The sequence below is a fragment of the Camellia sinensis genome, chromosome 5 (assembly GCF_055761805.1).
Source record: "Camellia sinensis isolate YWXY chromosome 5, ASM5576180v1, whole genome shotgun sequence".
In the NCBI taxonomy this organism is placed as follows: domain Eukaryota; kingdom Viridiplantae; phylum Streptophyta; class Magnoliopsida; order Ericales; family Theaceae; genus Camellia; species Camellia sinensis.
This window is the reverse complement of record NC_138965.1, coordinates 203,915,164-203,926,314: the sequence shown is the minus strand read 5'-3', so window position 1 is coordinate 203,926,314 and position 11,151 is coordinate 203,915,164. Positions and strand designations below refer to the sequence as shown.

The window sequence follows — 11,151 nt, the reverse complement described above, 5'->3', positions numbered from 1 at the left end:
AAAAAAAAAAAAAAAGTAAATAAAGAGGAAAACGTAGAAGAGAGACAGAGACAGACCTTTGATCTGACTGACGGGTGGCCCATTCCTCGTTGACCCAAAATTCTTTTCCATGTTCCCCTGTTTCTGAAAACTTTTCATATTTGCCTGAACCTTTGTCTCATCAATTCTATTAATCCCCCATATATATCTAGTGTATAGATTGGGTGGTTTGTACATTACAAAAAAATATCAGTGCTCGCATCCATACCCAACAACTTTCTCGAGAAAATCTGCAAGAAAATTCACCTTTTGTTTCCTGAATTCAAGAAATTTTCTTAATGGGAGGAAAGATTGGGTTTTTTGATCTTGAGAAGCACTTTGCCTTTTACGGCGCTTACCATAGCAACCCAATCAACATAGCCATACACATGTTGCTTGTTTGGCCCATCTTCTTCACAGCTCTTCTCATTCTATACTTCACACCATCTCTATTTAGCCTCCCTTACATCGAGTTTTCTTTATTTGGGATCAATTTTATTTTGATTCTGAATATTGGGTTCTTGCTTGCTTTAATCTATGCTGTGTTTTATATCTGTTTGGATGCGAAAGCTGGTTCTTTGGCTGCCTTCCTCTGTTTCATCTGTTGGGTTTTCAGTAGTTTCTTTGCGAGTCAACTGGGATTGTCACTTGCTTGGAAGGTGAGAGTTTTGATTGTCTTTTTATTTTTAGTATACATGAATTTGATTTGGGTTTTTTGTTTTTTGGTCTCAAATTGAATGCGTGTGCTGCTTCTGAATTATGCATTGTTTGTGTTTGGTGAATTGGGTGAACAATTACTGGTTAGGTTAGTACCTGGGAAACTTTCACTTCAGGCTTTGGGTTTGCAACAATTCATTATATTCGAATTTTTAAAAAAGAAAAAAGAAAAAAGAGTCCATTATGTGTATTTCCTAATATATTTATGGAATAAGTACATTTAAAAAAAAATTACCCATACATGGCATTATGGGCTTATCTTTATTTTATGTTCGAATTTAATGGCCACATGTGCATCGTAAGCTTCTAATTAATGTGCTCTAATGCTACACAAAGCACATTGGATGGTTCAATTGAGGTGGGAAGTCCCTCAATTCATGTTTCCAGCTCTTGGGAAGTAGGAATGTGAACATCTGAGTCCTTATCAGTAGCCGCTTTGGCTGAATTCCCCAACGAACTACACACTGTCAGCCTCATTTATTTCTTATTTGCTTATTCTTAATACTTTGATTCAGTTTTGGTTTTGTCAGTCCTGAGAAAGTGTTTTTCTGCACTATAAACATAACAATGTTGAAGGGGATTCCCTGATTTACATTTCCAGTGTACTAAACTCTTCTGACACCAAATACTGAACTTTGAAGGTGCATCCAAAAGGGATATTCATCAACATGATATTTGACTAGACAAAAGCCAACCTAGAGAATGTTTTTGAGGAATTAGCTCCTACCATCTAGTTTATGTGTTCAAGTTTCAACAGGGCTGTTACTTAGACCCATCTACTGCTTTTACTTTTTGCTCATTTTTTCTACTTGACAAGGTGAGTTAGGACACATGAAGCTCATCTTGTAGCGTTTCATTACAACCATTTCAGGTTGTTCTGGCAGCTCAGCTGGTATGTTGGACAGGACAATTCATCGGCCATGGGGTATTTGAGGTAACTAGTCCTGCCACTTGCAACTAGATAATCACTTTCAATTGTACTCATGTACCTCTAATTAGAAAATATTATGCAGAAACGCGCACCAGCTCTTTTGGACAATCTCTCTCAAGCCTTTCTGATGGCTCCTTTCTTTGTTCTGTTGGAGGTATAATTTTTGTTAGTCTTAGAATTTTTTTCATGTTTGACAACTAAAGTTGAGTATATTGCTACTGTTGGTTGATGCAGGCTCTACAAAGCTTTTTTGGGTACGAACCATACCCGGGGTTCCGTGTTGCAGTTCAAGCAAAGATAGATGCTGAAATAAATGAATGGCAAGATAAGAAGCAGAAACTAATTTCTTAAATTTATGCTGGTGTTTGTGCAGCATTACTGTCTACGAATAATGACAAAAATTTGTAATTATAAGCCTTCATGTATATGCACATTCTGATTCTTAAAGTTACTTGATATTTAGTGGATTTTAGAAAGCCATGACGTAAACATCTCGAGCTTTGCAGCAGAAATATACTCTTTTGACAGCCCCCGTTTTCTGTTCTGAATTCAGTGATGGAATTTTCATTGAAGAGATGCATAGCTCAATATTCATGATGTTATCTATTATCACCCTTACAATATTGGCCAACTCCCTGAGCACTATTATATACAACTCCATTTGAATATTCTTTCACTTCTCCATTTACCATCATTGTGAATTGGATTGTCATCTGGATTCTTACTTCCGCAGAGATCAGAGCATGTTTTTTTCTAATTGCCAATAAGAGTTTACTCAAGAGGTCTCAAGTACGAAGAGCATGGTATGTTTTCTAGTTCTCATGCATTTTGATACATGATTATTCTAGACATTTTGTAGTTCATATCATTGTGCAACTTGTCATGTTTTTACATGCTGAAATGTCTGGTTATTTTCCATTTTGTTGACTTCTATTTTCCTTTGCCTTTTTAGTCAGTAAATAGTTGGTGCATCCAATCAATTTTACCTGGTTAAAGGAGCTTGCAATCATCACTGTTAATCTATGCTAATCATTCAATGAATGTAAGTTTTTCCCTGTTGATTTAGGATTTGATTGTAATCTCATTATTTGCAACCACAAGCTACTAGGATCAAGGTAACAATTTCTGAATATTGTAACCATACAGATAATGATAATTTTTACCATGCGTCAATGCCAACAACATTATGGCCTCTTGAGAAGTCTTATAAACGCCTATCAATAGTAACCTTCAATCCATGTGCCATTGATAGAATTGTCATCATCCTGTACTTCACTGGATGCCCTGGCACTAAACTGAATTTGAAAAACCTACACATAATAGCCAGAGCCATCTTCATTTGGAGATATGCCGAGTCCTTCCCAAGGCATATCCTTGGCCCAGCCTGCATCTCACAAGAAAACAAGAAATTTAAACAAAGTTAGCTTCAATAAAGTGATTACCATGGTTAGAGAAGAAGAAATTTAAAAAATTTATGAAATTTTGTCTGCTTGATCATTTAAAGATACCTGGAATGCAGTGAACTTGAATGGAGATGCATTTTGGAAGCATCCCCCTTTGAGCCATCTCTCAGGCTTAAAGGAAGCCGCATCAGAACCCCAATTGTACTCCATTCTTCCCATTGAGTAGGGAACATATGTTACCATCCCACCCGCCTTCACTTTGGTTCCATCCGGTAAAATATCATCCTCCAATATGCCCTTAGGATCCTACAACAATCATACAAATTATGTTCACTAATTAGCGCTCTTAGTGATTGTGTTCATTTTAATTCATTGTGCTATTCTTTTGTGATTCACTAGAAATGATACAAGTTCAACTTGCTTGAACATCAATCCGAAACCACTTTTCATGAAAAACAATAGCACTGAGATGAATAAACCCAAACCAAAATATTAGTATTTCCTCTGCTGAATTGAGATATGTCATGTACCTGAGGGACGGCAGGGTACAATCGTAGTGTCTCTGTGATCACTGCGTGCAAGTAAGATAGTCTTCCCAACGAATCATACGTCAGGAGTCCAGCAAATTGTGTTGCTCTTCGATTGAATGATTCAGGATCCTCTGTATTATACTGAAACAATGAGACCTTTTCTTCTTTCGCCCGTTCTTCTTCGAAAGCTTTGAGCTCCGAGTATAGCTTGTCTGCTACATGGCTGTGAGTCATTACCATGTATATGGCCCAAGAGAGAGTCGTGGCTGTTGTGTCGCGACCGGCAATGACAAAGTTCAGTACAACATCTCTGAGGCTTTTATCAGTCATATTGTTTTCTGGGTCTTTTCCTAGCTCAATAAATCTTGATAGTATGTCATGCTTCATCTGATCATTTCCATTTAGAGAAAAGTTATTTCAATGATTTTTTTTTTTTTTTTAATTGATGACAAGAAAAAGAACTTTAGGAACTGACTCTTTGTGAGAACATTTTACCTTCTCATTTTTACATGTCTCTCCAGTTGATTCTATCTCTGCCTTTCTTCTTCGAATAACAGAGTATGTGAAATCATCGATAATTTTGATGCTCTGATCAAGTACTGCTTCAGATCCCACTTTAAGAAATTTCTTTATTTTCCATAACGGGTCAATAAACCGAAGAGTTACAATAATGTTCGCAGTATCAAATGCCCGAGCAAAACTATTTTCCGGTAAATGAGGAGCCAATGTCCCTATTTCTACCCCAAATCCCACCTTACATATAGAGTCCAAAGTCATCCTCATGAACAGTTCCTAGAAAACAAAATTTGTTAGCCCCTTTTAGTTGACACATCTTCATAGAAACTCTAGAAAAACTTGTTTTAAATCATAGTGAAAATGGGATGGTTTCACTTTGTCTGTGTTTGAAATTTTCTTGAGAAAGTTTTTGCAGAAAGAAAGTCAGGATTGAGGTTTTTTTCTGAGGTACCTGCATGTCTACTTCTTGGTTTTGGAGAGAGGATTGATTTAGAATAGAAGAGAGCTTAAGGCTATACTCTCGGAAGACTACAGTGCTGAAATCTCTCAAGTTTTTTGATGCAAACTCGAAGCTTGCTGTCTTCCTTTGTCTCCTCCAAAGCTCACCATCTACATTGAAAATACCATCTCCTAGCAGCACCTCCATATATGAATGGTACACTTCACCCTTTAAACACAATACAGAAGGTTGTTGGACAGAGCAAAGCCACAGATACTAAATTTTCAAAAAATGTAAGACATGGCATGTAGGGAACGTGTGAAACATGTAGTTTTATTTTTATTATATGCCATATATTTGAATATTATATATTTATTTTATATCAAATATTTGTTCTTATCAAATTTATCAAATTTGGGTATGCAATTCCGATGAAGAAAAAATATAAAAAATGATACAGAGCCCCAATGTATCCTCAACATGTCCCCAATGTGTCTAGCTGGAAAAATGAATGGGACACTTCCTCGAGCATGTCCAGCACATGTCCATGTCAGACACATGTAGGACACCATTACATGACCTCAATAGAGGTATACATGCTTCATAGGTAATATGCGTGGCATAACGGTCGACCTGTTTATAACGGTGTCGTTACAGATTTTACACAACCGTAATTGTAACAGCTGTTACATACGTGATTTTTATTTCCACATATTGGCTGCAACGGATGGTGGTGTGGGTCAAAACCATTATGTAATGAAAACGGCCCATTTTTAAAGCTATGATTTGCAGAATTATAATAGTTCTCCTGATGAGTTCTAAAATGAATTGCCATCACTATGGAAGAGGGTCAGACTGAAGCAGAGAATTAGAATCTTTCACCTTTGGGTAATTAGCAAAGTTGGTTTTGAGGACATGTTCTACACTAGCAGGATCGGCAACGTATGTGTAGGTTGTGAATGGCATTGGAACCACTACAGTTCTTGACTCCGACAGGTACTTCACAATCCAGTCATGCATCCTGTCATAGTTCATGAGTTGCTCGATTGCCGCCCCCACGATCGGCCATGTTTTCGGTCCTTTGGTGTTCATCTGGGCCCACCTGTGGATCAAGATCCATGATATGAGCATGCAGGCTAGCATTGACAGTCCCAGATTGTACCCATCTGATGAGAAAAGGTTGGGCACAATGTTCTTCTCTTGTTCCATTTTGAGAAGAATAGGTATGAAACAGAGAATTGCAGTGTAATAGTAAAAAGGGCCTAGAGGGAAGTGTTATAAAGAGTGTAGTGGTAAAGAAGAAGTTGTTGAGATGTGAGTGGGTAGTGAAATAGCTGTGCATTGTCAACATTCTTTGTGTGCGTAGGATTAAAAATGATTTCATGCCTTTTGTATCTCTAACCTAATTTTGACATTTTAATTTTTCTTTTCCCTGAGTAATTGATCAGTAATTCTGAATTATCAACTCATCACGCTAATGTGGTGCTTTTGAACCAATAAGAGTACTAGTAATGGAACGAGTGAAGTTGATTTGACTTACTTTTTTCATTTGGGTGAAATTCTTCATTTGTGCGGTCTCATTGGCCAGGAGTAGAGGTGGTAAACGGATGGGTTTGATTAAGTCAAAACGTGTTATGTAGTAAAACAAACCCACCTAAACCATCCTATTTAGGGTTTGTTTGGGGAGTGGATTGACTTTTTGACTTTTTTTGTTATTTTAATTTGAGGTTAAAAAGTCTCGTTTGGGAAGGGCTTTTGGTTTTTTTTGCTTTTTTGTGAGAGGAAGAATGTAATGATTATGAGTTAGATGTGATGTTTTGTCTTATTAAGTTAAAAAATTTATTTTATTTTTTGTGGCTAAAATAGTCAAAAAAAACCCTAAACTTGACTTCCCAAATGAAGTTTTAATAAACGAGTTTAAGAAGGTTGAGTTTAATTGGGTACAAGCCGAACAAATTAATCTGACCAACCTGTGTGCTATATAAGGAGGTGGTGGGTGGGTGGTTGAGTGGTGATTTACTTGTGATGGGGTTAAGGAGGTGGTACCTATTTATATATGTTTAAAGAGATATTCAGGTCTAACTTATTTGAAACTTTCTTAAATAGGCTTACAAGATGCAACTTATTTATGAATTTGGACAGGTTTTAAATGGGTGAAATTTGATGGATTCATAGCCTTGGTTTAAGTTTGCCACCTCTTATTTTAGGATTATTAAATGCACATATCACAGTGGTACTTTAGAAGTATTGAATAATTTTATCTTTATTTTTTAGGTACAATAAATTTAACATGAAAAATTCTATAATACATATTACTTTTTTAAAATGTACCACAGATAAGTTATGACATTTTGGTATTCTTAATATAACCATTTTATTTCATAACCAAGCCACTTTCAATCATAATCAAAAGAATTACAATAAATAATACCGAACACCGTTGGGACATTACCAAAGTCTACTTTGGTCATAGTTTTTATAAAATTTGTTTATTTATCATAAAAAATAAAAAAAATAAATAAAAAGTTCCTTTTGGCTATAATCAAAACAACAATCATAATAAATTATAATAAACTCTACAATGGATTAAAAAAACAAAATAAAAAATAAAAAACTTAACCCCACAACTATATAAAGAATCATAACTACACACTACTTTACTCGTAACTAAAAATTACCAAAAAAATCATAACCAAACGTATAATACAACTTATTCCCAACCACAATGAAATTGCAACTAGGTAAGGATGAAGACCAACCCAAATGTCTCATTCAGGGTCAAATAACAGCTCAAAGCTTATCCAACAAGCTCTCTCCTTATTAGTGCAATTTTACTTAAAGTATCACCCTGTGCAGCCGGAATCTCAGTCTACTGGTTAGCTGTCAATTGTATTCTCCCTATCTTCTTTTTTTTTAATTAATTAAAAAAAAAAGTTAGTGCAATTTTATTTTTTATTTTTTAGAATAAAATTAGTGCAATTTAGGCTAATTAGCAGATAAATTTACTGAATTTTTTTAATTAATAAGAGATAATTTACAAATAATATAATATCATATCAAATTGTAATCACAAACTAACCAAACTACTCAAGTTCGATAAATGTTTAGTTTGTTACATAATCAAGTCACATTTGAATACATTTTAAAATTTTAAAACCAAATTTCAATAACTTATTATTTGACTACATAAGTTAATATATACATTATAAAAAAAAATTAAATTGTTTAAACTTGATTGATATTGACATTAAAATTTAGGTAAAAATTAATTCATTATACAAGCCAACTACGCGTGAATACATTTTAAAATTTAAAATATTACAATAACTACAAATTCATCCATTCGAAGAGTAGTCGAACTCAATACGTCAATAATTGTAACATTAATTATGTCAATCAAATACCACTGAACCACACAGATACCCGTGCATAATTAAGATGTCAATGTCAATAACATTGTTCGTTTTAGTACATTCATGCACCAACTACATCATTGGATTATTTCTACACCTAATAAGTCCACAAGCTCTTTTTGAGCATTCTCATTTGTACAGTAGTCATCTTATGTTACCATTAATTAATTATTACTTAATTAATTAACCAAAAGCTAACAAATACAAGGAAAAACATGTGCTGAACATCCTCCTTAAATTACATTACCTTGGCAATTTGACATAGTAATTAATAAGCTTTGTCATGATTATGTCACAACTTTTAAGATAAAACCTAATAAATAGTGGCATTTGTATAACATCCATTAAAGACTTTAGCTGCCCCTGCCTCCATAACTTTTATAGAATGCTTACACGTAGGAACACATAATAGAATACAGACACTTATAAAATTACAAGCTCTATACTATACTATGTGGGACCTTTAATTTTATTAATATTTATATTCAATTATGTGTTTCATTTCATAACTTTTATAAAATGTATATATATAATAAGAATACAAAATAAAACATAGTCGTGTAAGTTATAGACTCTATTCTATTTGAGACTTAAGTCTCGTTTGGCAATATTTAGTTGTAGTTAAAAAATTAATAAGTTATTATATCATTCTCTTTATTTTTTTACATATTTTTTTTTATAAAAAATTAAAAAAATATTAAAATAATCTATTCTTAAACGAAGTGTAATAATCTTACAAATATTTGTATAAAATTCTATGTTATGCGTAACAAGACTCGCTTGCATATTGAGTTGAGAGAGGTAAAATTGGCCTAGATCTAGACCGGGTCCAAGTTTGCCTAGCTGGCACAATCCCATTTGGTACAACCGAATAGTACACATGGCGTTGGGTAATAGGTTAATACCTCGGGTGATAGTAACATGGTCCAAGAAGCCAGTATAATATTAGCCTATTAGGGAATCCAATTCTCAAATTGACTAAGCAATAAGAATAGAGTGAATCTGATATATATATCTATATATATATTTTAAATTATGAGCACTTTTCTGAATAATGTTTTGTCTGAATACATAATATTTATAATTTTGAGATTATTTATATCATGCCCACTTCAAGAGGCATGTAAAATATTTGTTTTCATTAAATAAAAATTTTACAATTTTTGAACAGTTGGTGCACCCAATCAAAAGCCTAAACAAACACAATTCTAAACATTTTTTTCCCCAATGCCTAAAGCTACGCAAAACATCACTGAAATTGAAACATTGGATTCATAAAAAACGGCTGGTTTAGCACTGCATTACTATGGCTAGCTTGAAACTTCATTGAATCCATGTGTTGGTATGGCAGCATTTCCCCCAACTGAATTTTCTCCATCTCACGGTGACCGTTTCCGGAATTTCCCAAAGTGTTTTGCTGATTTTCAAAGTTTGAATTGTATGAATTTTCACTCAATAGTTGAGGAATTGAGCCCAAGCAATCCAATTCCCATAGATGAGAAAGTGAACAATTCCTTGGGAATTTCAGCATTTGTGAGCTACTAGCATCATTTGTAGTCCCTGTTTGGGTACTCAAATCTTCAATTTTTGGCTCCATTGCTCTTCCCATGTTTTTCTTCTTGTAGATCCGACAAAGCACCCAATCATCCAACTGAAAAAACACAGCACACAAGGGTAAAAATCACCAATCAAACATGGCACTATCAAAACTAAATTCCAAAAAAAAAAAAACTTACCCTCATGGACCCATTTTGCTTGTTATTGGTTGGTCTTCTTGAATCATTTAATCTATATTCATGCATGATCCAATCTGTCTTGACACCCTTCGGTGGCTTACCCTTGTAGAACACAAGGGCTTTTTTCACACCAACATATTTAGATCCACTGTAAATTGCCTTGTCTGTCCCTGTGGCCTTCCAATAACCCGACACAGCGGCTCGGTTGGGCCGCACCCCGTTCGGGTACTTCCGGTCACGCGGAGTAAAAAAATACCATTCATTTTCTCCAAATTCTGCCTTCTCTACTCTCCATAAGATACAAAATTAGTGCAAGTTCACGTTAATTAATCTACTATAAGAACAATTAAGGACATTCATGTAATCCGATGAAAATCTCAAAATTCAAAAAAATGTTGAGATAGAAAATCTCGTGCCATAATTTCAAAATATGAAAATTTTTAGGTAAAAGATAAGAATTTTAGAGACAAAAAATCAAGTGTCATGTTAGTTATGGGTTGTAGGACTAACCGGGCAATTCCCAAGGATCGAATTTGTAGATATCAACTTCAGGGATGATTGAAATAGGGCATGGCTTTGATGTGGCCTGGTTTTTGAGATAGAACATGATTAGTTCCTCATCAGTTGGGTGAAACCTAAAACCAGGAGGGAGGTTTGAGTTGTTCTTTCCTACCATTTTTTTTGTTTGAATTAATACCAAACAAATCACAAGCGAGAAAGGGTAACAATATGGGTTCTAACCCTAGCCAAAAATTAAAAATAAAAATATGGGTTAGGTCTAGAAAATAAAAAGACAATTTGGGTTCCAAAAATTGGGTAGTTCTCCAATCCTTGATTAGCTAATGAGAGAGGAGAGAGGAGAGAGGAGAGAGGAGACAGAGGCTTAGGGGAGAGAGAAGAGAAAGGGCGAGTGTTTGAAATGTTTGAAAGGAGAGGGCTAGGCATTTTATTTGAGAGGGTTTTTTGTCATATAGTTGGATTACATCACATGCATTTTGGCTTTTTCTTGACTTTGCGTTACCTCGTATGGGCTACATTATTGCTATTTCATTCCATACTTGCATGAGTTTGGTAAAATGCTATTACTTTCTAATACATATATTTAATATATTATCCAATATCCATATGGGAATATACTTTATCAACAACGACTTCACATTTTAAGACTTCGGTTGCCAATTTTATCACTCAACCCCCAAAACCCTTTTAGACCAAACCTTTTTCCATTTTTTTTTTTTTTTTTTTTGTAAGAGTACTATTCAGCTTTGCCAGCTTAAAAAGTATCAAAAATGGGAAAAAGAATTATGAGTTCAATTGAATTGTTAAACTAACAAAATCTTAACACTCAATGAAAGAGTCTCCAATTGCACAATGACCCTTTCTTTTTTTCCTCATTTTCTTAACCACATGTTGGCCCTGTTTGGTACAGTTTTTTTTTCAGCTTATTT

The 11,151-nt window shown here is 34.5% G+C and overlaps 3 protein-coding genes across 3 annotated transcripts; 1 reads left to right on the top strand and 2 right to left on the bottom strand.

The window, feature by feature from the left end:
• On the top strand, positions 1-2,196 carry LOC114287206 (2-hydroxy-palmitic acid dioxygenase mpo1). Its single transcript, XM_028230490.2, has 4 exons — positions 1-677; positions 1,607-1,669; positions 1,749-1,820; positions 1,901-2,196. The coding sequence occupies exons 1-4, from the start codon at positions 318-320 to the stop codon at positions 2,015-2,017; spliced, it is 612 nt and encodes a 203-aa protein (XP_028086291.2). The 5' UTR covers positions 1-317; the 3' UTR covers positions 2,018-2,196.
• Positions 2,197-2,870: 674 nt separating this feature from the next.
• CYP704B1 (cytochrome P450, family 704, subfamily B, polypeptide 1) lies at positions 2,871-5,785 on the bottom strand. Its single transcript, XM_082872514.1, has 6 exons — positions 5,437-5,785; positions 4,567-4,782; positions 4,095-4,391; positions 3,600-3,986; positions 3,175-3,375; positions 2,871-3,050 (listed from the first exon to the last, which is right to left on the bottom strand). The coding sequence occupies exons 1-6, from the start codon at positions 5,761-5,763 to the stop codon at positions 2,871-2,873; spliced, it is 1,608 nt and encodes a 535-aa protein (XP_082728640.1). The 5' UTR covers positions 5,764-5,785.
• Positions 5,786-9,062: 3,277 nt separating this feature from the next.
• Positions 9,063-10,812, bottom strand: LOC114287191 (NAC domain-containing protein 2). Its single transcript, XM_028230468.2, has 3 exons — positions 10,214-10,812; positions 9,704-9,987; positions 9,063-9,618 (listed from the first exon to the last, which is right to left on the bottom strand). Exons 1-3 carry the CDS (start codon positions 10,377-10,379, stop codon positions 9,217-9,219), a joined length of 852 nt encoding a protein of 283 aa, XP_028086269.2. The 5' UTR covers positions 10,380-10,812; the 3' UTR covers positions 9,063-9,216.
• Positions 10,813-11,151: the final 339 nt, after the last annotated feature.